Source organism: Myiozetetes cayanensis, unplaced genomic scaffold (genome assembly GCF_022539395.1).
Source record: "Myiozetetes cayanensis isolate MyiCay16 unplaced genomic scaffold, myiCay2020 scf18, whole genome shotgun sequence".
In the NCBI taxonomy this organism is placed as follows: Eukaryota; Metazoa; Chordata; class Aves; order Passeriformes; family Tyrannidae; genus Myiozetetes; species Myiozetetes cayanensis.
This window is the reverse complement of record NW_026087389.1, coordinates 17127975-17155878: the sequence shown is the minus strand read 5'-3', so window position 1 is coordinate 17155878 and position 27904 is coordinate 17127975. Positions and strand designations below refer to the sequence as shown.

General features: G+C 50.6%; 1 protein-coding gene across 3 annotated transcripts in view; it reads right to left on the bottom strand.

Moving 5' to 3' along the window:
* Window positions 1–295: 295 nt before the first annotated feature.
* DAG1 (dystroglycan 1) overlaps window positions 296–27904 on the bottom strand; it is a 49173-nt gene continuing 21564 nt past the window's right edge. For all 3 annotated transcript variants that reach the window (XM_050312741.1, XM_050312744.1, XM_050312743.1), the window contains exons 2-3: window positions 15274–15683; window positions 296–3172 (exon numbers count right to left, since the gene is read on the bottom strand). In XM_050312741.1, the coding sequence (XP_050168698.1) occupies window positions 764–3172; window positions 15274–15555 (2691 nt within the window). In that variant the 5' untranslated portion in view covers window positions 15556–15683 and the 3' untranslated portion in view covers window positions 296–763. The remainder of the gene's footprint in view (window positions 3173–15273; window positions 15684–27904) is intronic.

Here is a 27904-nt window from a genome sequence, read left to right as displayed (position 1 = left end):
CTCAACCACGGGCACCCCAAGCCAGGGTGACCCAACTGATGACTATTTTATGATCCGTGAGAAAAATAAGATTTCTTTGATTAAAAATAAAATAAAAATGATAAAAGAATCAATTCCTGAACCAAGAAGCTGGTCTCCCGAAGAGGAGGAAGAGGAGGCTTGCTGTCCTCAAGAGCCCTCCCCTAAACCAGCGCTGAGCTCGCCTGCAGCGCAGCACTGCTCTCCCCTTCCCCAAAATCTACACATCCCAGTTTAGGTAAACAGCAGATTAAATGTAAAAACTTAAACCATCAACTTCAGAAAGTCCCTTGAATTTAATTATTTTTAGGCTACCTTTCATGTTACGTCCTGTAGCTAGACACACGTGAATAGAAAAAACAGTACAGTTAGTGTTAAAGGCAAACAGCGGAGACCCAGAGTGCTACCCCAGTGCTGCCTGCTCCTCCCGACCCGGCCCGACCCATCCCGACCCCCCTCCCTGCCCGCCGCCCCGGCCCCGGCCGAAGCCCAGCCACCGGGAAGACGTCTTTGAGCCGAGAATATTTTTTCTATGAATAAAATAAAACCAAAGCTTGTTAGGTAAAAATAAAACAAGTGTCCCCCCGAGTCCCGCGAGCGCTCCGGTGCGGCGGGCGCAGCCAGGGAGAGCCTGCTGGGGAGTGGGCTGGGGTTTTGTGTTCCCGGCTGGCGAGGGGGCTGCTGGCCCACAGACAGCACCGGTGTGGAGCTGGAGGCCCCTTCTCCCCCGAGGGCCTCCCGTTCGTTAAGGGGGGACGTAGGGCGGTGGGGACCTGTACGGGGTCATGTTCTTCGGGCGGGAGCCTTTCCCCTCCATGGGAGCGGTGAAGGGCGGGGGAGGCTGGTAGGGTGGTGCGTTGGGGTCCTCGTCCCGCAGCGGCGTGTACTCCCCGATGGTGTCCTGGTTGAGCGGCGTGGTCTCTGGCATGCTCTGGTTGGGGTACTCTGGCGGGGGGAGCGGGGCTTTCTCCTCCTGGAGGATGAGGGGCATGCTGGAGGACGGCGGAGGCTTGGAGTCGTCCAGCTCGTCAGCGAAGATGATGGGCACGCCTTTCTTTATGAAGGTGGCCTGGTCTTCGATGGTCAGCTTCCCTTTCCTCTTCTTGCGATAGCAGATCATGGCGATGATGCCGGCCACGAGGAGGATGGCGGCCACCACCACGGCAGGGATGACGGTGTGCAGGTACACGTCGTCCTCGCTGCTCTTCTCGGGGTCTTTGCCTGCCACCACTGTCGGCGTCGCCTCCGAGATCACCCTGCCGTCCTTGGTCACGGGGACAAACTGGATGTTCCTGCAGCTGCCGGAGCCGACCACCGACACGTTCAGGGGTTTGAACTCGGGCTGCAGGACGTTGGAGAAAGCCGGGCTCGGCCTGCCAGAGTCATCCGCAATTTTTTTGCTCAAAGTCCGTATCTGCTCCCGAGGGCAGGGCTCCAGGGGCAGCGTGTTGTTAGTCCACTCCACGACAATGGAGCCTTTGGCAATGTCCTGCACTGTAATGGTGCTGCTGTTCCTGTCACCGAATGCCAGAGCCAGCTTCTTCACCAGCATGATCTTCTTATGAATGTCATTCACCACTGCATTGTGGTCCCCATCCAGCCTAGCCTTGAACTTCACTGGCGACTTGTCCCCGTGCGGGCGTTTGTGGACATGGATTTCGAAAGCATCCACGGCGAAAAGCCCACCCTTGTCAGTGGCATACATGAAGTACTCGTGCTTCCCGATGTGCTTGTGGTCCGGCATGCCGTACATGAGCTGGCTGGTGCTGTTGAACTGCACCCACGAGTTCTCCTCGATCATCTGCTGCTCCTTCAGCTTCAAGGTCAGCTGCAGCTTGTCAGTGGTGGTGTCTTCCTTGTCGTAGAAGGTATCTGATGGGATCTTAACCTCGAAGTAAGTTCCCTCCCACGCGTCGACCCTGTCGATGTGGTTCGTCAGCTTGGGTGGCTCGTTTGGCTCCCAGGGCCGGGGGAGCCCGCTCGCTGTGGTGCGCACGCGGGACGGTGGGGAGGCTGTTGTCAGCTTGGAGATGGGGGATCTGGTTGTGCCGGGAGGCTTTGTTGGACGGGGAGTTTTGGGCCTTCGAGTAGGCCTTCGTGTTATCGCCATGGAGGAATCCGTCGTGGACGGTGTGCCCGGCTTCAGAGTAGAGACTCGGGGCTTCTTGGTGGTAGTTGAGGGCGGCGTGATCACTGCTGTGGGCTCTACATACCCGGGCATTGTGGGGCGAATCGGGACAGAGGCTGTGCCCGTGCCTTCTGCTACCCTGGTTGGCTGGATCGGTCCCAGCGTAGGCGTCTGAACGATGGGGCCCCTGGTTCTGATGGTGACCGTGGGTTTCCTCGGCAGGGGAATGGGCTCCCGGACGGGGGGTGCTGTCGTCTCCGTGGGAGGCGCGATGGCGGGCGACGTCGGGGTGGGGACGATCCTGGTGGGTGGTTCTTGTGCGGCAGTGGTGGGCGGCCCGATGGCCGTCAAAGGCGTAGGGGTGGCGTTGATCTGCCGCCGCATCCTCTTTGGGAGGTGAGGTTTCTTGTTAGCAATGTGCCAGCCAACAACAGGGTACCCAAGGCGGGCAGACATGGTTCCTTCCTTAGCTGGAGCCTCCACCTTGCTGATGTTGGGGACACTGTTTTGGCTCAGAGAACATCCCAGTTTCCATGAGAGTAAGGCCCCGTTTTCCACCACCTTCTTCGCATTTCCCGGTCCAGCCATGAAGGCCGACATGTCAAAGAGTCTGTTATTTACAACAGGAACCAACTTCATGTTATGAAGTTCCACCTCTGAGAAGCTTCTCATTCTGTTTAAGAGTTCAATCCTCTGCTTTGGTGTCATTTTTGTCAAGTCGGCATCCAAAATGACAGTCAGGATGGTGACCGGCTCTTCCGAGCCGCACACGAACGGCGCTGCGTCACCCGTGTCTTGGACGGCCACTCGCACCGACTGAGGCTCGTTGTGGTCTTCTTGGTGCACCTCAATGGAGAAGACATTTGTGGTCTGTGGCACGTAGCTCCCGTTTGGGAAGTGCTGCAGCGTGGTCACCGAGATGTAGTGGACACCCTTGTCCGTGTCAAGGGGCAGCCCTTCCAGGGACCTGCTCTCTGCATTCCAGTGCAACCAAGAAGGCAAGGAGTCCTTCCCAGCTTCGGAGATCTACCAAACAACAACAAAAAAAAGATGTTTTTAGAAGCACAGCATTAGGATAAGTTCTAGCAGCAATAATACTTAAATTAAAGGATTAAAGAAGTGTAACAACTGGAGAAGAAGCACCCTGGCCAGAGTATGGTGGCCCATGCTGCCTTCTCTGCATGGTGGCAAGGATGAGCTCTGCAGGGTGCACTGGTCTCAAAGGCTTAAGGAGCCATGGAAGGTCGTAAAGTTCCACAAGGAGCCATGGAAGGTCATAAAATTCCACAAGGAGCCCTTGCCTTATTGTGCAGCTACCACACAAGTGGCTCATTTTCTCCAAGGGTGGATGGGGAGTTTACGTCATGGGGACAGTTACAAACAGAGGGTGAAGTTATGCCATACAGCTGAGCTGATCCAACAACGCCCTCTTCCCACTCCTTCCTCTCCCAGCCCTGCCATCTCCCTCCTTTCCTCACTCCATCACACCCTGCAAGCCCATTGCTCCAGCAGCTCAGCAGAACCTATGTTTTCTTCGCTAATTTTCAGCTTCTTCCTGCTGTCCCCAGCAGCCAGGCTGAACTGGAGGGGCTGGAGGCCGGCAAACTGTGGCTCAGCCCAGCTTTAGTCTCAGGCTCAGCTTTAAATGAAGGATTTCACTTTCATATAATAACCTCCTCCTGCAAGGGAAGGCTTTGTGTCAGAGCACAGGCACCTCAAAACTTCAACGCACTATATACCACCTCTTTTAGGTCAATGGCAACACTTGGCTTTTTTTTTAACTCTCCCCTGCCCCAGGGGGCTCCCCTTCCTGCCCTGGGTTGTAGCTGAAGGTGGGCACAAAACCTCAAACCCCCATCTCCCAGCAGCTGACATCGGTCTGCCCACCCTACAGCCGGTTGCCGATCACGAGGCGCAGCGGAGCCGCTCGGGCTGCGCAGCGGAAGGGGTGACGCTGCCAGCTTGGTGGGCTGTGACATTTCCCGGGGCTGTAGGTACTCCAGAGTGAGTAACCTGAGCTTTGTAACCTCCCAGGATCGGAGGCATTTGGCAAGTGCCCTGGTTGGGCTTTCCAGAACTCCGCAAGGCATCTCCCCCCGACACTCAGAGGAAAGAGGATGCTTTGTGGCCTATGGAGACACGTTCAGCTGCCTGGTTTGAGGCTCTGGGCTTGCTGCAGTCCAACACAGAGCCATGCTCCAGCTCTCCTCCTGAAAGGATGCTTTAGTTCTCTGCAGCTCCCTAAGGCTCATACATATTTCATAATTTACCCAAATGCAAAGCTAGGTGAGGAACTTCACAAGGAAACCTGCCTGGCAGGAGTGCTCCTGGGTCCAGCAGTGGGTGCAGAGCCAGGGCTGGACTCGCCAGACCGCAGGTCCTGCTGGGGAAAGCCCCTGGGACGGACAAGGAGTGATAACCAGTGCCGTAGGGCTGGGCAGACCACGAGTCCTGGGTGCCTCTCCCACTCCCTGGCTGTAGGCAAGATTCAGGCAGCACCCCAGGGCTCACCCACATGGTGAGGGTTTCAGCACACTGAAGGGTCTGGATGTGCAGCTCTGCAAGGATAACGTAGGACCTGAAAGTCTTTTGGCAAGAGCAACACAAGAAAGCTTTTGTTCAAGAGCCACAGAGGGTTTCAGCCACAATCACACAGGCCCTCATTCCTCTCCTCCGTGAAGGATCAGTCCCGCTTTCAGCCAGCCTGGACAAGCTGGAGAGCACATCATGAGACACATGCCGGGTACAGTTTACAGAGCAGAGTTTAAAGCTGTTAGCACAGCTTTAGTTAACTCCTCATCAGCAACATCCCAGAGCAGGGAATTCAGATTCCTGCTTAAAACAGCTGGAGAATGCTGCCTCAGGGCCATCACCCCAATATACCCCACCCAGACTGAGGCACTGAGACATGAACATCCTTCCACTGGGCCTTGCTGTGTGCCCACGTGTCTAGCAGAGAGCAGGGGGGCTTGGCAGGGCTGTGGTTGCGTGCGCTTCCCCTCCATCTCAAGGAGCTGCTTTTACCCCAGCCATCCCCAAGGAAAGGCAGCCCTTCACCTGAGCCCGGCACAGGGAGCCTCCCTCCTGCAGGAACAAAGGACCGAATTGTCCTTCCTTGGCAACTCTTCTGCCAAGAGAGAACAAAGGCAGGGTCTGCTCCTGCCCAGCCACAAGAAGGACTGATCTGCCCTTATGTTCCTTTTAAAAAGTGTCATTTCATCATGCCCTCTAAAAACTGAGATGCCAGGACAGTGCCCAGTGCAATCCAGCATTTACAGTAGCAGGAGTTGGATGGTGCCACTCTTTGTCCTCCTTTGTGCCAAAATTAGCCGCTAACCTGCCCACTGCAGAGGAGGGAAGGCTGGGCTGGGCACACATCAGGAACAGAAACATGGGGAGCCAGGACAAAGCCACAGCATCATCGAGGCTTACACAATCAAGAAGAATAAAAACTTTAATAGCGAGTGGTTAAATTCACTCTGAATGTGTAATTTTAGGTTACATTTGGAACAAACCTTCCCCTTCTGTGCACTCTGCAAAAGCCCTTAATTACAGGATCACACACTCTATACAGCTTTCCCGGGAGCCGAGGTTCTCTGGTGCTCCCCCTTCCCTGGGCATGGTGCATGGCTTGAGGAGGCGACTGTACAAGCAGCATTACTTTACCTAATCTCCTGTCACAAGATGATTCTCCCTTCAGTCATGTTTGTTCCTACATTTGACAACCAAACTCACTTCAGAGAGATGGCCGACCCCACATGCAGAAAAGACAGCAAGGAAGGCATAGGCCAGTCTGAGTATTCCTGCTTGGAAAACCATTTTTAACCTGCAGTTCACATTTAGGGCCATGCCAGAAAATGAAGCTGCAGCCAGACAGATTCACACCAAAAACTAGGCTCTCCTGAAAAACAAAAACAGGCCAGGCAATCACCGACTGGGACAACTTGTTCTAGCAGGGATGTGACAGTTGCAAAACATTTATAAACCCACTTAAACTTGATTTTAAAAGAGCTGAGCTGGTTCAGCTGTATTCAGCCTGCGAGGACATGTGGACTGTTTCTAAGGGCTCTGCAAGAGGTGATTAAGAAAATCAAATTTATGTGGATTATGCCTATGAAGTCCATAAAGATGCCTGTGCCTCCCCTGGGAAATCTTTGGGAAGGCAACAAGTCACAAGTATTCAATGCCTTGGCTCTGCTTTAAACACAACTACTGCCCTGGCAGCAGAATTCATCCATGTTCAAGAGGCAAAGGAAGAGCCCAGAAAGAGCAGAGTAGATAATCAAAGCTGTTATCAGGCTGGATAAAAATATTTGTTCCTAAACAAACACTGACCAGCAGAGCCCTTGGTGTGGGTCTGTCCTGGTTATAATCACTGCTGTGTTTGTGTTGGTGCAAAACTGGGAGCAGGGAGTCCTGGACTCTGTTCTAGCAATGTTTCCTTCAAATATTGCTTCAAAGGGTATTTGTTAAACCTACACAGAGTTAATGATTTGGGATCTCTACTTTTCATGTTAAAAGTTTCCCAGTTTTTTATGTATGCAGTAAGTATCAGCCTTAAGCCCTGCCATTTCCCCCAAGGGGTCTGGTTTCAAAATAACTCTTCCGTTGCTCAACTTAAAAAAAAAAAAAAGGCTGTCTTTGTTTTCCAATTATTTGAGAAAATTGTAAATGAATGCTTATCAGCTAAAGATTACATAAGACTGGCAGTGTACTGAAGATCATTAAAAAATAAGCCATGATTTTGATTTTTAAATACATACAGTGGTCTGGTGGGTTTTGAAGACCTTGTTCACAAAATCCTTTCAGATAGACATGGCCTGTTATTTTTAGGCCAGCCAAGAGCAGTCAGCTCATGAAAGAAGATAGCTCAGTTTGATTTGTTTTTTTTTAAACTTGGATCTTAAAGCCCTGTAGCCAACAAGACAAAGATAAGCAAAGGAGCAGCGAGCAAAACTGCTGCCTCGGAGGGAATTCATGCAAAAACCACATTCTTGTGTATAAGAGTGACCTCTAATCCTCCAGGTATTCAGTTCCCCTCCTCCTCCTCACAACGAATCCTCCAAAAAGGAGGCAGTGAGTCTTTTGCCAGGACACAGGTACTGTAGGATCCTGCCACAAGTCTCCCTTTGGCACACCACTATGAAATCCTCCCAGCCCTGGAAATATCCGATGGGATCTCCCCTGTCTGTGCTGCCAGACCCTCCCGTGAGCATCAGCAGCTGGGACTCGGCTCCTTTCCTTTCAAATCAGTCCTAAAAAGCCCCTGACTGCTTTTGGGCAGAGTGAGCACGGACAGTCCTGCAGCTCTGCCAGATCTCCCACTGGCCCTTTCCCCTCCCCATGTCCAGCTGCTGCCGAGAGACAGACCCCGTGCCAGGGATTTCATCTGGGGTATAATTACCAATGACAATTTACTGTAGCCAGACTCCTTCAGCATCACCCCCACACACATGGCCAGCAAGGAGGAACACGCTGGCTGAGCCCTCTCCACCTGAACAGAAGGCGAGCTGAGCTGTGCCCAGCTGACTGACCCAGCCAGTGCCACACCAAGTCTGCAGGCTCAGGCTTCTGCAAGCAATTAACCAGCAGGCAGGGGAAGAAAATGGAAATTCAAATGCAATTCAAATGCAAATATAACTGTAGAGAAAGAGTCAAGCCTAAGCTGTTTGCCTAAGCCCAAGCTTCATCTTAACCCCCTGCTAATGCTGCTGCACGGGCAGTGTTGGCAGCAGAAGCAACACAGAGTCTCAGCCCCAAATCAGATCCACAGGCAGGCAGATTCCTGCTGCCTTGTCCCACACAAATGGGGGTAGAGACACCGGTTTCAGATCCACCCCAATGCACTGCAATGCCTGTGGGCCCATCACATCATTCTCTTCTTACCTGACACAAGCTGCACTGGTGCCTGCAGACATGGGGCCAAGCCGTCCAGGCACCGTGGCCCCAGACAGATCCCAGAGCGACAGAAGCTGCTGCACTGGGTCAGGGAATCTGATGGTGCAAGGCAGGAGCTGGGCAACCCTCAGACCACAATAGCTGCCAGAGCCTACCAGAGTTCAAGAGGAGTTTGGACAATGCCCTCAGGCACATTCTTGGGGCTGTCCTGAGCAGGGCCAGCAGTTGGACTCGATGGTCCTTGTGGGTTCCTTCCAACTAAGGATATTCTATGGTTCTATGAAGCTGTGAGTCTTTGGCCCCCAGGGGACAGCCTTGCCAGGAAGGCTGGCTTGTGTGCATCCAGGAGATGGTGTGTGAAGGAGCCTCCACCATTACATCCTGCTCCTTTCCTCAAATACAACAGAACTGTAAACTGAGACATCAGACAGGCCGTCCCTAGAAACACAAGGCCCAGAAAACAGTGGTGCAAGGAGAGAGTGCAACTCTTGGAGCCTTCTGCTCACTGGGCACAGCTACGGTGTTGCTGCATCAGCACTATGGGAAAGTTCAGGTAGGAGAAAGGAATGTTGCATGTACTGGGCAGAAAGAGCAGGGAGGAACTGCAGCACAAGTGCTTCCCCGCAGAGGGGACTGCAATACCTGCCAGGGTGTTTGGGTGTGCTCAGCAGACACTGCTCCTCTGAGCTGCTGTGTGCCTCAGATAAAAGGCCTGGGAACTCACAGACAAAAACAAGCTGCTCCAGGACATTTCATGCAGATGCACCTACCCCTGAAAGTCTAAAAACAGCGCAGAAGGTTCACTGGCCCTCAGAAGTACGTCAGTCTCAGTGACCCAAGCCTTCATTACCAGCAGGAGCTCACCCCTTCATTACCGGCAGGAGCTCACCACCTCTGTTCAGAGACTGAAAGCTACATGGGGACAGCTGGTAATTGGTGCTTCCCTTTGTGCACAGGTAGGTCAGGAAGGTTGAATTAACCCCACATTTTGGCTGGTCCCAGCCAAAGCCCAGCGAAGCTCTTCCTGCATGTCTCCATGCACTGAAGCTGTTGTTTTAAAAAAACCACAAAAATCAAACCTTTCACTTCAGAAAGCTGAGGTAAGGGAGAACAAGGTTTGCAGAGGTCACATCAGCAGTCCTCACCCTCAACTTCAAACTTCAGCCTCTGAAGGACCAGGCAGCACAACTACTTGAAGTAGCTGCTCTGCTTTTACATGCTCATGAAAACCTGAGAAGTTTACATGTCTGCTGCTAATCTACATTTTCCAGCCATTCACACACAGAAAGCAGCCCCCCTCCTTCGCTGAGGGCACAGCCTGCCTTTCCCCACGAGCTGGGCTTTGTCCTTTGGGGTCAGTAAAATGGCCCCGCAGCGGCGCAGGCTGAGCGGCTACGCCCAGCTCCTGCCACCCTCGCATGCTGCTGCCATGACGGCTTCTTTTCCAGATGCGCCTCTGTGTTGGCTATAAGGACACTATTCAGCATCCCACTCTGCCTGGGTAAAGGGAACACAACAGCTGTTTCACTGGGAGGTCACTACAAAACATTGAGTGTCCCAAGAAATCCTCCTTTCATCGGTCCATGCAAGCAGCTTGGAAGGATTTGTTTGGCCTTATTGTTGGAGCGGGAAGGCGCAGCCCGCCCGCGCCAGGGCTGGGGTCAGCACTGGCTGCCCACACCCCGCTTTCTCCCTCGGCTGGGGGGAGAGCACAGGGCAGGAAAAGCCTCAAACAGCTTAAAAAAAAAAAAAAAAAAAAGTTCAGTTGGGCTCTTCTTTCAGCGCAACTTTTTGTGAGGGAAAGGCCAAAGGGAAGCGAAAATACCACAAAGCAGGGATGCCAAGTGCTGGGGGTTTAGTGCTGCCACCGCACAGCTAACCCGCCCTGGCAATTTATTCCTGCCATCAGCAAGATTGCTGGAAAGCTGGCTTTCAAGAGCACAGCAAGGAAAGGCAGACCGGATCCCTCAGTCTCAGGTCTGCTCCTTCACAGAATTCTCATTACCATCACATCCTCTGGATGCTCAGAGTAACAACCTGTAAGAGCAGGACAAAACAAGGAACTTCCCAGCCCGTCTGAAAATCCAGTTTATAATTAGATCGAGTCACATTTTCCACTCCTCCAAATTCAGAGCTTGTTACTAAGCACGCACTAAAAATGCCAAATTCCCCGATTCGGTCTCACTGCAGGAAAAAGATAAGCATCCCCTAAGCCTCCCCACAGAAATCTTATCAGCTCATCTTATTGCTCAGATTGCAGTGTGGCAGCTAAGCAAAGCCCTGCCCAAGTCCTCCTTTGCCTGGACCTGTTCCAGGCACTGTCATTTATCCCTGTGTGCTCTCCTGTAAATAGTGGCTGTTGCTACAACTCCCAGTTAGTCCAAGAAAACCAGGGACCCCAGGGACGAGGTGAAGCTCAAATGCTTTGACACAGAGAGCCTTTTAAGATACCCAAGTTAATGACACAGCCCCTCGGGAGCGCTCTTCGCTTCTCCTCTTCGAGAAATGCCACTTTAATAAATTTCACATTCAGTTAAAGTGCTTTGAAATAAAGATCACTGCAAGAGGGGAAAAAAAAAAATCAGTATTTTGTGGTTTTCTTCCCTGAAAGCAAGTGTGTTCTGGCACTGCAGGCTGGCTGCCAACATCCAGCCCTTCACTTTGGGGTCAGAGCAGGGTTGAGGTGAACTGCACAGTCCTGACAGCAGATACCCATGTCAGGACTCCTGCAACCCAATCCCTGTGGATCCTGTTTATAAATCAAGGTCCCGGACGTCTGATGAGAGCAGAGCTGTTTGATAAAAGCCACTTCAACAGACAGCACACAGAACAACCACTGGAAAATTAGGCTCCTGCTTGGAAAGTTTAGTGGTGGACTTGGCAGTGCTGGGTTAATGTTCTGACTCAGTGATCTAAAAGGTCTTTTCCAACCTAAACATTCAATGAGAGCAAGGCTCCTTTTTTCCCAGATGGATATCCAGTACTCTGATAACCTCCAAACCTGCTCCACAGCTACCCTGTAAGTCAGCTGAGTGAGGGAATTCAGTTGTTCTAATCACTTTGCCTGCAGCTATGTTTGCACACAGCAAGAGGTTCTTGGGGCCTCTGCTACGTGTTTTATGTGTGTTCTCCCAACAAAGCGCTGGTGAGACCATGTACTTCAAATCCCAAAATAATCAGGGGCCAAGACACAGTTGGGAATGGTGAGCCTTAGCTGTGCTCACCTGAACTCCTTGGAATCGCCTGCAAACCCACAGCACACCTGCTCAGTGGAATCCACCCCACAGCAAACACCACCAGCCTGAAGACAGGTCAGCAGCTTTACATGATCTTCAAGGAAGACACAGCAAATCTGCTCTGGCAGGGATGTGTCTTGGGAAGCAGTGCACACCAGGAGCTTCTCTCCTTCCAGCACACTTTAGAGATCCATCTTTAAACAAAAGCCATTTATTTGCATGTCTTTATGTACTGTGGGCATATGCATTTAGGATATCAGAGACTACGCAAGGGCTCAGTTCCTGGTGGGTATTGTATCCTCGTGGGGATATTGTATCTTGGCTGGTGGGATGAGGGGAGAGCCAGGCTTACTGCAACAGCCCCCATCCCAAATCATGCACCTCGCCTGACATCCTCTTCTAGGACCTCAACAACGGGAAGCAGCAAAAACTACAGACCTGGATATTTCAGCTGATAGGAAGATGTCCAAAACAAAGCAGAGCAGACGTGAAAAAGCAAATGATCGGAGGATATATCAAACAAGGTTATTTATAGAAGAGAAAAGGAAGTTTTGATGCTTTTATAGGAGGTTCTCGTAAAATTTCATCTAGAGTGTTTTGTGTAGCTGTGGTCATGCAAATAAAGGAAAATAAACTCAAGCTGGAGGAGGTGCAGAAGACAGCTGCAAAGCTGAGGGGAGGGAAAGAAAGCTTATTTTATGAGAAAAAACTAAAGAGGTTGGCTTGTTTAACCTAATAAAATCAAGATGGGGAATATGCCTGTCACCTATAAATACATAAAGGAAGTAAATATTATGAAGGTAGAACCGATTTAAGCTAAAGGGCAGCACACATAAATATTTCTAGCCATCCCTAAATTTAGGCTAGAAGCTGCATTTTTAATCAGAGCAGCCAAGTTCTGGAGCAGCTTCAAATGGAAGTGGAAGGAACAGGAAATCCAGCTGGTCTTTGACCCAGGCATGATCTATTCTTTGACAGGACACAGCTGAGAGGTAACAGGTCAGACTCCACACAGTCCTCAGTGCAAATGGGGTAAGGAGTTGATGACTGGTGAGGGTACCAGCACCAATGCCCACGGTTATCCTGTCCCAACCAGCATGTGCCAGGAGCCAGTGGGAACCTGCACACCCTCACACTACCCATCTGCATGGCAAGGGGGCTGCATGACACGGGGAAATTGGGTGTTTTAACCCAAACCTCGCAAAAATGCCAACGTTTTTGGTGTCAAACATGGTGGAAAGGGCTGCAAGGTGCCTTTTGGGAAGGCACAGCAAGGAGTTTTAGTTTCCTAGACACCTTCAGACAGCAGGAGAGCAACCTTGCAGCAAGAAGCCTTGCTGTAGTGAGGAAGCTTGAGGATGACATCTGGACTGAGTTGCTGCCAAATTCAACAGCTGGAATACCTGCAAGCTGCAGCTGCCCTTCAGAGGACACGATAATGCCTGACCAAGGCACCTGCTTGGGAACACGAGGCACAGGGGAAGGGAGTTACCATGGCCACAACACCTTGCTGGCAGCTGACTCTGAGCAACGTGGAAAGGAGACTCCGAAATCAAGACACACGGTAGTTTTTCTACTTCTTTTCTGTGCAGCTCGAGCACATTAGAATAACCTTTCTTTTCTCCTTAGCCATAAAATCTCACCTGTTCTCCAGCAGCTTTGGGGGTGGCAGGGAAACAGCGGTGATGGCTCCCAGGAGCACATACCTGACTGTGCAGGAGTGCGTGCCTGCGGGGAACTCCTCCGCCACGCTGCACATGCCTGGCGTTGTTTCCATCCCACAGCCAAGTTTGCAGAGAAAAGTATTTTGTCTACAGACAGCTGGAATCTGCTTACAAGCAGAGAGAGGATCTGAGAAGGAGTTTCAAGCCGATCACCACCACAGTCCTAGAAACTATCAGTGGGAGTCATCTAGAAACGAAGCAAATCACACCTCTCCCAGCTCCAGTGGGAAGCTCCAGGGAGTCTGGGGACATCAACTCTCAGCATCTCTTTTTTTAAATAAAATTATAGCAAATTTCTTCGAAACTCAAGGGGAGAAAGCACAGGTAACCACACCTCATTGTAAACCCTGACCCATCTCAGAAGGCACAGCCCTTATTCCTTTTTAGCAGATTTTAAGTACACCAGTTAGCAAGATCCAGAAGTACTGTGCTTCTACTGCTCCAGCTGAGAAAGGCAAAGCAGCCTGAGAAAAAGACCAGAGCAATTTGCCGTGAAACTTTCCAGTAAAACAAAAATGCACCCCAGCACCCAAAATTGCCTACGCAGTTCTCACTTGCCAGGAATCAAATCCCTGCGGCAAAGGTCAGCTGTGCTCAGCAGCCAACGTGCATTCCCTGCAAGCAGAGCCTTTCCAGAGACAACAGCTAAGTGAGAGCCTGCTGCACTTTTAAAATTGATTTCAAGGTGAACAGATGCAATATGCACGTGGGTAAGCCCAGGGACGAGCGTGAAAAATCGCTCCCAGCGTATGCTGAACTACACACAGCCAGTAGCTGCTGGTCCTGACCCAGCCCAGTCCATTCCAGGCTCTCCAGGCATGTTGGTGTTATCCAACACACCTCACACCAACACGGCAGAAGTACTGTTTGAAGGCATCAGGTGGGGTTGAAATAACCCATCAGGATTTTCCTGCATCCACTGGAGCTATCACAGGTGACTTTTGTGCCAGGAAAAGATGACAGAGGAAGCTGTGGTGTTACACAAACACTGACAATTACTCTTGCCATCAAAGCAGCTATTAGACAACACCAGAACAAGCCACTCGAATGCAAAATCCCAAACCAAAGTTATTGCTTCTGTAACGTGAGATCTTGGGCTCACCACACCCGCCTGGGCTCTGGCAGCCCAGTGCTGTCCAGGTTTCCTGCGCTCTGAACAGGCTGCAGGTAAAGCCGGGCAGGGACCTCAGCTGTGGTCAACTCAACGTCAGAGAGGCCTGCCCTGCCCCTTCCCCAACTCCTCTGGCCCCTTCCCCAACTCCTTCCATACCTTCCTCCTCCCTGTCTGACCCTCTGCCAGTTACAGCTGCATTCTTCAGATTTTCTGCCCACCCGGCACCCTCGCTGGAGCCAGCAGGATCACGTACTGGGATTGGGATAACTGTGTGACAGTACACAGAGCTAAACCAAACCTGCCTTCAAGCAGAGCCTGAGCTGTCAGACTTGCTCCTGACTTGCTCTCCATCTCCCTCTGATCTTGTGAGACACTCCAGAAGCCTGTCCTGTTATAATGCTTTCTAAAAATGGATATTTAAAACTTATTTTTCAATTTTGCTCTTTGGAAGGCAATTCTGTTTTTTAAGAACAGAATTTTCTGAACTCCACGTGATCCAAGCAAACCCTCCCAGGAAAGGACTAACAATGAGCACACCTGTGTTCAGCTGTGTCCCTACCCTCCTCTGGGCTATTCTAACACTTTCCTGCACTCAGGACTGATTCCAAAACTCAGTTTTCAGGTGCCTGCAGTGCCATCAGTGTGAGGTAAACTCAAATAAGGGGAAAGGCTCCCATCTTTCCCAAGAGGACTTAGGGATAAGGTCAGAAGAGACTGTTACAGGCAGCTCAGAGCCCCGGTGGTAGGACAGGGTCCGTTTGGCAATGTTTTGTTACCACAGTGAAGCAAACTCCCCAAGCCTGAGCAGCAATCCCAGGGAATCTGTGGTTCCTCAGATCCTGAGGTAGCATCTCCTCACAAATGTACCCATCATTCCAGGGGCAGAGCATCTGAGTTTAAATACAGCCAACAAACCTGATTAGTCATCCCTGAGAACTTTCCTCTCTTTGTTACAGAAAAAAGGAACTTTGCAATTCCTTTTTGCAAATAAAGGCAAGACTTCATTTTTAAATAAAAATCCTTCTCCTGTAGTCCTACAAAGCATTAAGGCTCCTTCCTAGCCACCCTCATGACCCAGGTCGATAATGGGGTGACTCACTTGACTCCTGCACAAATATAACTGAAAATGAGCCCTCAGGGAATGGCGTTTCTCACCTGGACAACTTCTCCATTGGAAGCAATTAAATCCGTGGGGATGGAGACTCTGAAGTAGCGTCCCACCACCGCAGAGCTGTCCGGGATGCCCACCACAGCCGGCACAGTCTCCCGCAGGTCTGAGAGCATGGAGTGCATGGAGGCCTCCAGCTGGTTCTCCCAGTCCCGAACCACTTCTGCCGGCTCGCTGGGCCAGTGGCAGTGGGCAGAGGCTGCCAGCAGCAGCACGGGGAGCCAAGTCCTCCCCAGGAAAGGGGGTTGCAGTAGGCATCCAACAGTCATTCTTCCCAGGAGCCTCGGCAACAGCGCTCCAGCCGGAAAGGGGATCGCAGGGAATCCGCAGGCACGGTAGTACAGGCAGGGGATCCACCAGTCCTTCACAGCAGCCTCATTCTAGGAGTCCTGGGAACCTGGTTAGACATAGGAAACCCAATCAGCACATTAATTAACTACCCAAGCCAACCAGCCAACACACACAGACCTTGTAAAGGGCAGAGGCTACTGGTCATGCAACCCTCTGTGCCTCAGCTTTTAACTGCAAGCTACCACTACCATTAAATAGAGCAAGAGTTTCTCAGCTCCTCCTCTGATGCACAGCATCTCGAGAGAAACAAGATCCTCCTGCTCTTCCACACACACAGCTGTGTTTCTGCTGTTCTGGAGCCACAGCATCCCGAGATAGCCACAGGTAGGGAGACAGGGTAGATACAAATGAAGCTGAGACTGAGCACAGTGCTAAGAGCTGACCTCTCAAGTCAAGCTGAAGTCAGGCTGGGACATCAGTGGATTCAAATGCCAGTTACCGAGTAGGAAGGTCCCAAGAAACCCCTGGAACTTCACAGCTGCCATCCTGACAAGTAGGAAGGTCCCAGGAAACCCTTGGAACTTCAAAGCTGCCATCCTGATGAGTGATGTATGACAGATGCTTCTGCTCCTCTGACCCACAAGTCTGGTTTTCAACCCAGGTCTCCTCTCAGGTCCAGCTTTTGGTATTAATGTTTAGACTTGACCAGGGGGGCCAGCAATACACACCCCCAAATCAGACTGGAGTGAGATATGTGCACACCTTATTCCATGCTGCCATCCAGCTCCCTCCTGCTCACACAGCTTGTCTGTCCTCTCACTTTGCCAAGACACATCTCCAGCTCTCCCTCTGTTGTTTTCTTCTTTCACTTGCTCCCCCCCCACCCTCTCTGCTCCCCTGGATCACAGATCTTTCTCTCCTCTGTTCCTTTGGTGCATTATTTCCTTCCCTTCCCTTGCTGCTTCTCCCTCCAGACCGCATACAGCCAGGGCACACAGAGTCATAGATCTGTACCACCATGGTCCTCCTCACAGCCTGCTTGCAGGAGACCAATGGATTCATGGAACAGGACAGAATTGTTTGGGACCCCAAGAAAGCTGTATTGCCCACTCTGGCATTCTAGTTTGCAGCCAGCACAGCCCTCAGTAACCAATCTGCTGTACTGAGGGGGACAGTGGGTTATGATGGACGGGTGGACAGACACACGGACAAGCAAGTGTTAGTACCAGGAGCACACAGGACTGGGCTCTCACAGGCCAGGCATTCATGCCTTGAACTAACTCCCTTTTTCCAGGCTGGAGAGAGAAGTGGCTCCAAATTCCCAGAGCAAACCCAGCCCAACTTCTAACCACTGGCTCCCAGGGCTCTGTGATTTATTTTAGCCTGTTTCGTCTGCGCTGTGTGATGCACATCAGGCTGTCCCAAGAGACCCTGGAGCCAGACCGTGTGGGAAGGGAAATCCCACTGCTTCTTGCCCTTGCAGAGCTCCTGGAGCAGCGTGACAGGACTCAGCTGACCCGCTGTGCTGTGGCCAGGCAGAGTGCATTGCCCCCCACAGGCTTGCAGAAGCAGGCAGAGGGTTTGCCCATGCAGGCCCCCCAGCCCAAGGCTACCACAGCAGGCTCTAGGAATAACAGGAGAGATAAGATGTGGTTGCTCATCCTAAAGCCTGCACTCTAGAGAAGCTGAGGGGCAGCCTGCAAGGACCTGCACCCCTCGATGGGCCTTTCACAACGAACCCCACATGCAGAGGGGCTGACACCTCCCAGCCCGAGGTAACGGGCCCAGGGCACTGCTGGAGCTGGCAAAGAGGCTGTGGGAAGTAGGAATTATGAGCTGAATGTAACCTCTGGCTACAGCATCCACGAGGCAGATATCTGACCTGACCGCTGTCAGTTGTGGAAAACCTGCCTCGAGTGAAAGGCAGAAGAGACAGCAGAGGCAGAATAACATTGCTGGGAACCACAAGACAGATGGGAGGGTGGCTGGTGTGATGGCCAGCGCCACAAGAAAGCCCACTCCCCACTGCTCTTGTGCTTCCAACTGTCTGAGCTGACTGGGATGGGAATACACCAGACAAAACAACAGGGAAGCCAAGGCCAGGCTGTCCCAAAGGCAACTGAGCACAGTCTCATAGTATATGCTGAGCTGAAAGGGATTATCCATCAGGATAATCAAGAGCTACTTCTGGCCCCACGCAGGACACTCCAAGAATCACACCATGTACTTGAGAGCATTGTCCAAATCCTTCTTGAACTCAAGACAGGCTTGGTGCTGCAACCACTTCCCTGGGGAGCCTGTTCCAGTACTCAATCGCCCTCTGGGTCAAAAACCACCAGCATGTGGTGGTATTCACCTAAAGTGAGGTGCTTGAGCTGCTTCTCCAGAAGTTCTCATCATGAAGTAGCTGGAAGGTAAGGACAAGTCACACTCCCTGCAGGGCACATCTCTCCTACAAGCTCCCTGAGTGCTCAGAGGAGGATCTCACACACATCAGTTTATTTTGGATGAACCTAGAGTGACTTCAGCAGGTAGATGACCAGTAATTGCCTGGTGGAGAAGATCCAACAGGGCATGTGAAGGAGCTACAGAGATGGAGCACATGTACAAGAGGTCCTAAGGAGGCCACTGATCATCACAGCAGGAATCAGGGGACTCCTATTCCCATACAGTGCCTTAGAAAGCAGAAAGAATCACCTTCACCCTCCATGCAACCCAGGGCACGGCCACTGCAGTGATGACGCTTTGTCCACGAGCTACTTCTCCCAGAGCCTGCTCCTTGGAAAGTCCTGATGTGTATGGCAAGTACAGGCAGGATCAGAGCCTTGAAGCCAGGAGAGGAATGTGGCAGCAGCCTTGTGGCTGCTGCAGGGTTGAGATGCTATCAGGGAAACATGGCTGCCTCTCACTGCTGCTCTGAGCAGCCACACCTGAGCAGAGAAGCACCCCAGACACACTGAAACCCAGCCCACAACCATATGGAGCTGTAAAGATGCCTGGAGAGGTTCAGCACCGCTGTCTTCAGGCCAGTCCCAGCCCCTGCCCTTGCCCTGTCACGCTGCTCTGGAGCTCTGTGTGAGTGTGGTGCAGCTCTGTGCTGCTCAGTCAAATGACATGATCTGGCCTAGGGTGTTTTTGTTGGATGAAGAGGAGTATTTGAGCAGAAAGGAGCTGGTTCTTGCTATCTGTGGCGAGCAGAAGAGGAAGATGAAGTCATCACCTATTTCAGAAACACTTATCAGAGCAGCAACAAACACTGCCCAATATGTGCCCCTCAGCCCAGCAACTGGCCATTAAGTGCTCATGTGACACTTGCAGGCTGCAAAATTCAAGGTTTCTTTTTAGGGGGAACTACAGAAGAACTGGCTCAGCATATGGAAGCGGAGCATGGAGGAGGTATAGGAAGAATTCAGTAGCTGATAACAAAGAACAAACAGAAGAGGTGAGAACAAACTTGCACTACCAAAAAAAAAAATCTCAACACAGCTCCACCTCACCACACAATGGACAGAAGCTGAAACACTGCCAGCCTCTCACAGTGTGTGCTGAGGAGGAAAGGCAGGGTGGTTCCAGATATCCGTAGAGCTGTACAAGGCACTGCTCTGCAGTGCTGAGATCTATGTGGACTTTTACTGCAAGGCAGAATTATTTTTGGGATAGGAGCCCCTCTGCCTGAAGCAGTAGTGCTGCTCTGCAAGTCCACTGGCCACCAGCACTGTGGGTCTGGGTGCAGCTGCAGAACAGAGTGAATGTTACCTGCAGCAAAGCTGAAACAAGGGCTGAGGACCTGCCTGGTGCCTTTGCCAATTTTGGGAGCCCACACCATCTCACGTGGCACTACCATGGGCACAACCCTGACAACTTTGTTTAAGATATAATCCCAGTTGTATGTGGAAAAAGTCTGTGTTCTGGACCACTGTCCACAGGCACAGAGCTTTAGCTCTCTGGAAGCAAACACCTCAACACTTCACACAAGTTTCCCACAAAACAGGGCCAAAACCCAAACACAGATGGAATTCTGCAGGCACTTTTCTGCTGATCTCTGAGAAGCATCAGGCCATAGAGCTGACTGACTTAACACTTTCCATTTACAAGGGAAGGCTAGACCACCCCAGCTTCTCTACACAGCACCGTGCTCCTCCTTCCAGCAGGATCTGCACTGCCCAGTTTCACAGAACAAACACAAAGGTTCAGGTTAGTCCTGAATTTCAGGATGTTTCGTTCCATCTGATCTTCTGAAAGAACTGACTTTCTCTTTATTCTCCTACTTCTGGGAGAGCTCTTTTGGTCTCAAGTTCGAGCCTCCAGAGCATTGGATGAAACATCAAAGTCAGTATCAACATCTGCTTCAGTCCTAGTGCTCAGTGCATGTGCCAAGGTTGATTCCTGATCTCCAGTGCCAAACCCCCCATTGCAGAGCCATGGAACTGGGCCTGCTTGGTGATGTTGATATGATCCTGCACTTGATATGATGCTGACTTGTCAAGGCAACGCTGGAGCTTGCTCCTTCTCCGTGCAGCTACAAGGCCTGCTGACATGGTAACGACATGCTGTACCTTCATTATCCAGGAATGCTGAACAGTGTGGGCAGGAGACGGGACTGAAGGGAAGGACTGAGAGCAGGACGAAGTAGCTACTCCCAGCCACACATCTTCCAACACACCTTTCCTTCTGCCCACCGCAGAACCAGGAGCACAGGGCCAGGGGAAGCATCCCAGTGTGGCTGCCCTAGAAATCACTCTTCCTCTGTGGCCGATTACGGCACTACTTCGGCAAGAACCAGTGAAAGTGAAGTCTCCCTCCAGCTGCGTCTAATCCAATTGCTCAAGCACACAATCACATCACTGGGCTGTGGTAATTAATCACAACCAGCATATTAAAGCCACTGAGCCCCAGCGTGCAGAAAGCTCAAGTAACTGCTGTGCAGTTCTCGACTCCAGTTAAGAAGGTATTTAGGAGTTAGGAGGAATCCCACTTACCTCATTGCTTATTTACCAATATCCTCATTAAAGGAAGCACTAAACAAGTGGCCTTTCTCTAAGGAAGCAAACTCAGACTTGGCTAAGAAGAGGCAGTGCAACTTTCCAGAGCAGGGCAGAGCTTTTTTCTCTGCGAAGATCTCCTGTGCGAGTTTCCACAGGAGGATCTCTGGGCAAGTCCCGTCAGCTACCGCGTGCCTGCGTGTCAAGGCAGCGAGCGGCAGGAATGATGAAATCCAGTGTCCCCGGCCAGGTACACAAAGATGGCACTCTGCCGTAAGTGCTCCTGGGTCCAAAACACGACAGCAGGCACCCCTGGTGCCAGCCTGGCAGCGCGGCCCAGGCAGAGACTCCGCACACGTCTGTGCTGGGCTGAAGGAGCCTGGGAAGGGGGTCCGGAGGGAGGAACAGCTCGGAGGCAGCGTGTCTGAGCAGAGCAGCCCACCACCAAGTTATGAACTCACAGATACAGTCTCAACAAGACCAAGAGCATGTTAGCCTGAGACACCATATGGACAAAGAACACTCTGGAGCGTGAAATTTAGGAAACAGTAAGAGTTTTTGTGCCTGCCCCGCTCTGGCTGTACCCTGAAACAAAGGCAGCAGCCCTTCCAACAGCCTGTGTTATGGGCTATGGGAACTGCTGCAAATGGCTCTGGGGGTTATTTCCAGATGACCATTCACAGATGACCCAGGCTTCAGACTCTGCTGTGCCCAGGATGAGTTATGGAAAGGGATGTACAGCAGAGCAGCTACACAGAGATGCACTGGTCACACACAGACTAAGGGCAAGCAGCTACCGCTTTTTTAAGATTCTCCTTAAACTATCTCCCTGCTCCACAGTGCTCAGAGTGATGACATCCAGTCCTGTATGGCACTAACCAGGCATCTGTGGGGATGGTGCCTTTACACCAAGACTGGATGTCTCACTGAAAGACAAGTTCATGTACAAGTTTCTGGTTTAATGCTGCACTCACAGCTGCCTGCTCATAGCCACGTGTGCATCAAAACCAAAGCAGCAGAGGTCAGACTGCAAGAGAGACCTGCCTGATTGGGGAGCCCCAGAGCAGTGCTCCTGAGGCTCCAGGAGCCCCTTCCACCCTCTGCCCCCCACAACCATCAAAAAACACCATCAGCCCAGGAGGCATCAACCAAGCTGTACTCAATTCTTCACCCTAAAACTGCGTTTCAACAGGCTCTAGCACAGCTGTGCCCACCGTGTACTGTCACCACACCAAAAGCCCAACAGAAGTGACACCCAACCCAAAGGACATACGCACGAAAGAGCTGCCTTTTTCAGCCTTGTCCCTTCTTGTGTTTCTGCACTGCTCATCTCCAGCACATCTGGTGTCAGTAACAGGAAACCCTGACGCTGAAAAACAATCTAGGGGGAAAAAACAAACCCAAACAAACTCGAAACAGCCGTGCTAAAAATGCGTGCTGGCCAGGGAAACAAGAAGCACCCTCCTACTGATGGGGAACTCGGCTGTGAACTGTCACCAGCTTGTTGCTCTCAAGTCCCACAGGCAGCTTTGTGACGCTTGTGAGGGAAGTGGTCACAGCCACAGACACCTTGCAGTGGCTTTTATTCTGCTAGAGCAAGCACCGAGATATTTAACTTTCCTGTAGCTGACAGGAAGCTTTCTGCTAACTTCTATTGATCTTTTGCTTGAAAACTGCAGCTCTGAGATAGTGAGAAAATATGCAAAAAGTACAATTTCTCTTTTTTTTTTCCCCCCTGTATTGCATCTGTTTGTCCAGAAGCTGGGCTACCGTACTGCCCTTCCCAGCTGGGGATTCCACTCCCAGGAAGACTTCTTGCCCTGGAAGAGGTAAGCATTGAGGACATGATCTCAGTACCCCTCCCTCCACCAAGTGCTGTGCAGGGGAGGAAGCAGCCCCAGCAGCCCTAAAAACCCTTGGCCAGGGGCACTCCTACAGAGGTACACGTGAAGGGCACTGCAGAGCAGCAGCAGAGGCACAAAGGACACCAGATCCTTTTGCCAGTTGGACACAGAGTGGTGTTTTTTCTTCCCTGCAGAGCACACTTACCCTGCAAAGTGAAGTAGTAAAACTTCTGCTAGAGGCAGGACCCTCCCCAGCCTCCTGCAGCCCTGGGGAGGCAAGAGGGGTGAGTATGGTACCCACAAGTGCCTCTTGACTATGCATTTTGCACACTGACCTGACAGATTTGCTGGAAGACCATCCAGATGTCCCCCTTCTTGCCCATCCTGCTCCAGTGTCCCCTTGCAGCCTGTGTGTGCTATTTGTCCTGTGCTCAAGCCGTGCCTCGAGTGTCTGGCTGGGCCTGACCCGCAGTAGTGACTGGCAGCTGCAAATTTTGGCCAGGCATCACTTCTGACTCTTTGATGAAAGTTTCAGCAACCACAATCAATCCCTTCCTCCACTTTGTTATTCCCAGACAGCCAACTCAGATCGTATCTTCAAGTGCATTCAGTTGAAAGGAAACTCAGATATTATCTTCCCAACTATTTAGAAGGCCTCAGAGATCATTTTTCCCCTGTAATTACAAACATCGCAGCCAGGTAGAACTGCCATTGTTTGCTGCCAGCAGCCAGGAAAAATTAGGATATAAACATCCCCCAACAAGCCAAAGCAGGGGGACACCTTCAGCAGTGCCTTCCCACACCTCTTGTATCCTGTGAGCAGGCCCCATCTCAAGGGAAGGCTGGCACAGAAGAGTGATGGGAATCAAAGGTATAAAATGGATCCCTCCTGGAGGAAGTTGAGAGAGAACAAAGTGGGATGCAGTGGGGCACTAGGGAGATGGGGAACAAGAGCCCATACTCTCCTCTAATAAAAGGACCAGAAGCCAAACTAAACCAAATCAGGTTCAAATCCAAACAAAATGCGTTTTCTCAAGGACCTGATGGGGCTGTGAACATGAATGTTAAAACCTCTTGTGGGTTTAAAAAAAAAAAAAAAGGGGTGGGACAGGACAATTTTATAGAAGGCAGAGTTACCAAGGCAGCATTTCTGGCTCAAGCAGCACTTGATCCCAGGGACGGCATTCAGGGAAACGATGACTCGCATTCCTCCCCAGGCATCTTCTCCGGGCTTTTATTGGAAAGGGCATATAGGCTAAATATACAGCTGCAGCAGGGCAGAGCAAGGGTCTGCCTGCCTCAGGGCACGCACTGGAAACTGGCTCTGGCTTCACTTGGGTTTCCAGCCAAAGCAAGCCCCCAAAAACTCTGCTTATAACTCCTGGTTTTGCCTGGAAACAGAGTGAGAGCAAATAAAAATCCTGATATTTAAGTCTATGTTTAAGGGAATGTAAGCTAAAGCTAGTATTAAAATCCACAGGAAATTAAATGACAAAAGTTTATGGAAAAAAAAAGATGGGACTAAGATATTCTTCCATACAAATGCCATAAGAATGCATATTTTGAAGATAAACATAACAGATGTGTGTACATATATACACACACACACATACAAATGCTCCATAAGTTTCCAAGATTTAGTGAAAAAAACAGAACTCAAGGGACCAAGATAAAACAGGGATTTTTGATTCCAACTTTCTCTCTCGTAAGGAAAGTTTTGTATCGTGCTGAATTTGTTTGTCGTTCATTCTGCAGTGAAGACCATGGGGTTGCAGAAAAGCATTTCAGCAGAAGCCACCCCCTGGGAGAGCCAGGACAGAGGACACCGGGCCGGCAGCTGGGGCACCCGGTGACAAGGCAAGGAGGCACACAAACACAAGAAGCAAGATGTCACTTTTCAAACCCGAGGACTACAAGGCACAAGAGCCTGATCTTGTCCTCCTGAGCAGGCAGGTTGTTCCCCAGCAAGCACCAAAGGACATGTGCAGGAGCAGCTGGCGTGACAGTCACCACTGTGTGTCCTGTCCCCTGGTATCACTCACCATCCACCAGCTGTTCCAAGGCTAATTCACACCCGTTAACGACCTTTGATAGAAGTCACCGAGCTGGAAAGTGGATTTCTATCAAAGAGCAGGTTTCTGCTGCTTCAGAAACAGGTTTAAAGCAAGCCACTATCACCAACAGGCGACTGCAACCTTTGCCCCATGCTCCAAAAGGACAAAGTCACCCCCAAGCCTCCAGTAGCACCTGAAATCTCAGCCTGGAAAAACACACCCTCCCTAAGCTGTAGTGTGCAGGAGATGTTCTCTACAGCTATAGTCATGAGCACTGAAACCAATGAGCCTAAAAAGATTTACATCTCTTGCTTGATTTCTTAATTGAATTAAAGGCTGAACAAAACCCCTTATGAGGCTTCATGTAATCCACACGGAAGAGAAACAACTAATATCCTAATTGGAGAGGAAGGTTCCACGGGACATCTTGTCTTATTAAGTACTAAAGAGTCCACACAAAAAGAGAAAGACCCTGAGGGATAAACTCCCAGGTCCAGCAAGGCAGGAAATCTGGAGTTTCTGCCATGGTTTGGCTTTTGGAGCACATTACATGTTGAACGGGTCACAGAGGAGGGAGGTGAGCTTTGGTCTACCCTTCTAGCCAAAACTCCCACCTGTCTATTTTGTTTGTTTGTTTTTGTTATTGTTTTGTTTTGCTTTGAATAAAAAAAGCATAAAGCTCTTTCTGTCAATTTAGCAAGCAGAAGCTACCAGAGGGGCAAAGAACACATTGAGGGGCAGAGCAGTTCTGCAAATCAACTTTTTAGCAAACTTGATCAAACTTCCAAATCCTGTTCTGAAGGAAACCCTTCCGAGGCTACATCTGTGGCAGGACCCTTGCCTGTGTTTTGACGTGGTTTTTTCATCACTAGAACAGCATTTGGGCACCCTTAGGACACACCTGCACCATGGCCACCAGGCAAGCACTGGCTTTAATGGTACTGAGGCAGGAGCACCAGGGTGTGGGCAGCTTGGGCAGGGTATCCTCCAGTGCCAGGAACACACAGCCTGAGGGCTGTGGGCACCAAACCCAAATCTAAAAAGAATAAAGTCTTGGTGGAGGTTTCATACTCCAGAGTCACCTCAAAATGCTGTTTGGCTGGAGTGCTTTGCAGAGACGCAGGCACATTCCAAGGGTTTCTAATCACCTCCTGGTTATTCCACAAAATTCCTCAGATAATGAAATACTTCGAGGAGGTCCTCAGAAGTGTTCAAGCACCCTAATTTCCTACAGGTTGATGTCACAGCGCCAGGGTTGAGGCACCAAGCACAGGAACGGAAGGCGAGGCTTTGGATCTCTGCCCCACCTGCCAGGGACCTGACTGCCCGGCACAGGACCTGCTGCTGCTACCAAGGGGAGGCAAAGCCCAAACAGCTGACATTAAGCGGAGACAGGAACCAAGGGAAGCAGCACCAACAAAAAGCCATTTTCAGCACTCCAGTTGCGTATGCAGCAGTATTTATGTTCTTTGTGGCAGCGTAACTAAGGGCAGGCACATTCTGTTTAGAAACATTCCGCTGTTCCATCAGCTTCACCACCCCACCCTGCAACTCCAAGCCAAGGCATTAAGATTCAGCCTTATGGAGTTGCTCAGCCCTGATTTATTACTCAGCTAGCAATAGCTGCCATAGCTCTTCATTTAAATATATTTACCCCCCAGTGATTGATGCAGAGCAGCCAGGACATCAACCGTGGACCTCCAACTTCTAATGTTTCTCATGAAAACTATTCTAAACACTTCTTGGCAGAATGAGATAGAAATGTTCCAACTTTAACCATCAACTATAAAATGGGAAAGCTGCGAAATGAAGCAGCATTGCTCCCATGTCACAGAAGCACAGAAAGTTTCTGGAGGAGGAATTAACTCCCTGAAGATCAGCAGTTTCCAGCTGGGCAACACGTTCCCTTAAACTTGCAGAAATTCAGGAGTCACCAAAAGCCATCAAATGAATAACCTCTTCCTGCAAGTGCACATTTTTACAGGTTCCGTCTCCTCCTCTTGGAGACCAGGAGCAAAGGGCTGCACTGCATCAGCCACACTGTCTGCTCTTCACAGTCACCTCTGGCCCAAGCTGACCTTCACACAGTATATCCAAAAGCATCAGGTCTCCAACAGCACACACTCACCAAGGCAGAAGGACAGTGCATGGCCTCACAGGTCCATCTGCTTCCCAACTGCGCTGGTGCAGGAAGACTGATTTAAATTTAAAAGCAAAGATGAGCACCTCAAAAGACCAGACACTAACCGAGTCTGCATCACATTCCTGCTGCATTAATTTCACTGCATTATATTTGAGCTAAATTATCTTGTTTACCTGTAGTGTGTAATTAAAAAATAACCCTCATCTGGTTTTGACCATGGCCTCAATGGCTTCAGCCAGAAGCAGGGAAGACTGGAGCTGCTTATCACAGGTCCACTGATGCAGAGATAGCTCCAGCTTTTCTCCCCACCCTGCTCTGGAATTGAGAAATCAAGAGGCAAGTTCAATTATTTCAAGGCGAGACCAGACTTCTTCACTGTAATGAGTATCAGTGGGATTTAGGGCTTTTTTTAAACACTTCACATCCTGCCCCATCCATATGGATACAGTCACAGTGCTCAACTTCATTCCTTACACCAGGAATCATGCACTGAGGATCCGGCCAAAAAGGGCCAGAGAAACAACCCCAACAGCACAGAGCCAGCAGACTGACTAAATACTGAGCAGGGTAACCTGCTCCTCTGTGAGCAGCACACCACCTCACATGTCAAAGAAGTTCCAAGGGTTGCTCCAAGCAATCCCCCTGCAGCAATTCCAACACAAACATCCTGCCATTCCCTGAACCCAAATTTCCACTAACAAGAAAGTCCAAAGGACTTAAAAACAGGATCAAACTGCCACCAGACAAGTTATTTTAAAACTGGGACCCAAGGACAAACTGGGTAAAGAGCAATCACAGGAACAGGGGGAGGCAGAGACTGCAAGGACAAGGCAAGGCAAACCGATGTTTTTGTTCCATAAGCAGCCATAGAGCCTGCCTACTGTAACTCATTTGCAACAGTTAACTAGCTGGCATGGTATCTGGTATCAGACCTCAAAAAATGGTCCTGAGGTTTAGCCACAGCAGAGAAATCCAGTAATTTTCCCCTTCTCCATCTTGTACAGGTCAGAGGTATTGGAAGCAATTCCTGCCTGTTTATGAGGAAAAAACCCTGCAAATTACAGCATATTTCAAACAGTGCAAGCACAGGCTTCATCCGTCTATGCTGACTTGCCAGACCAAGGACTGTGCCCTGCCTTCCCAGCACACTGTGTCCCACAGATTCCTAGGTGACAACCCAGATGGCTGTGAAGGGACAGCAGCATGGACTCACAGCTGCACTCCAGCATGGAAGATGGCAACAGCCCTGGCAACAGGAATGGGCAGATTAAAATATGACTCTGTGTTATAAAAAGACAAAAAAC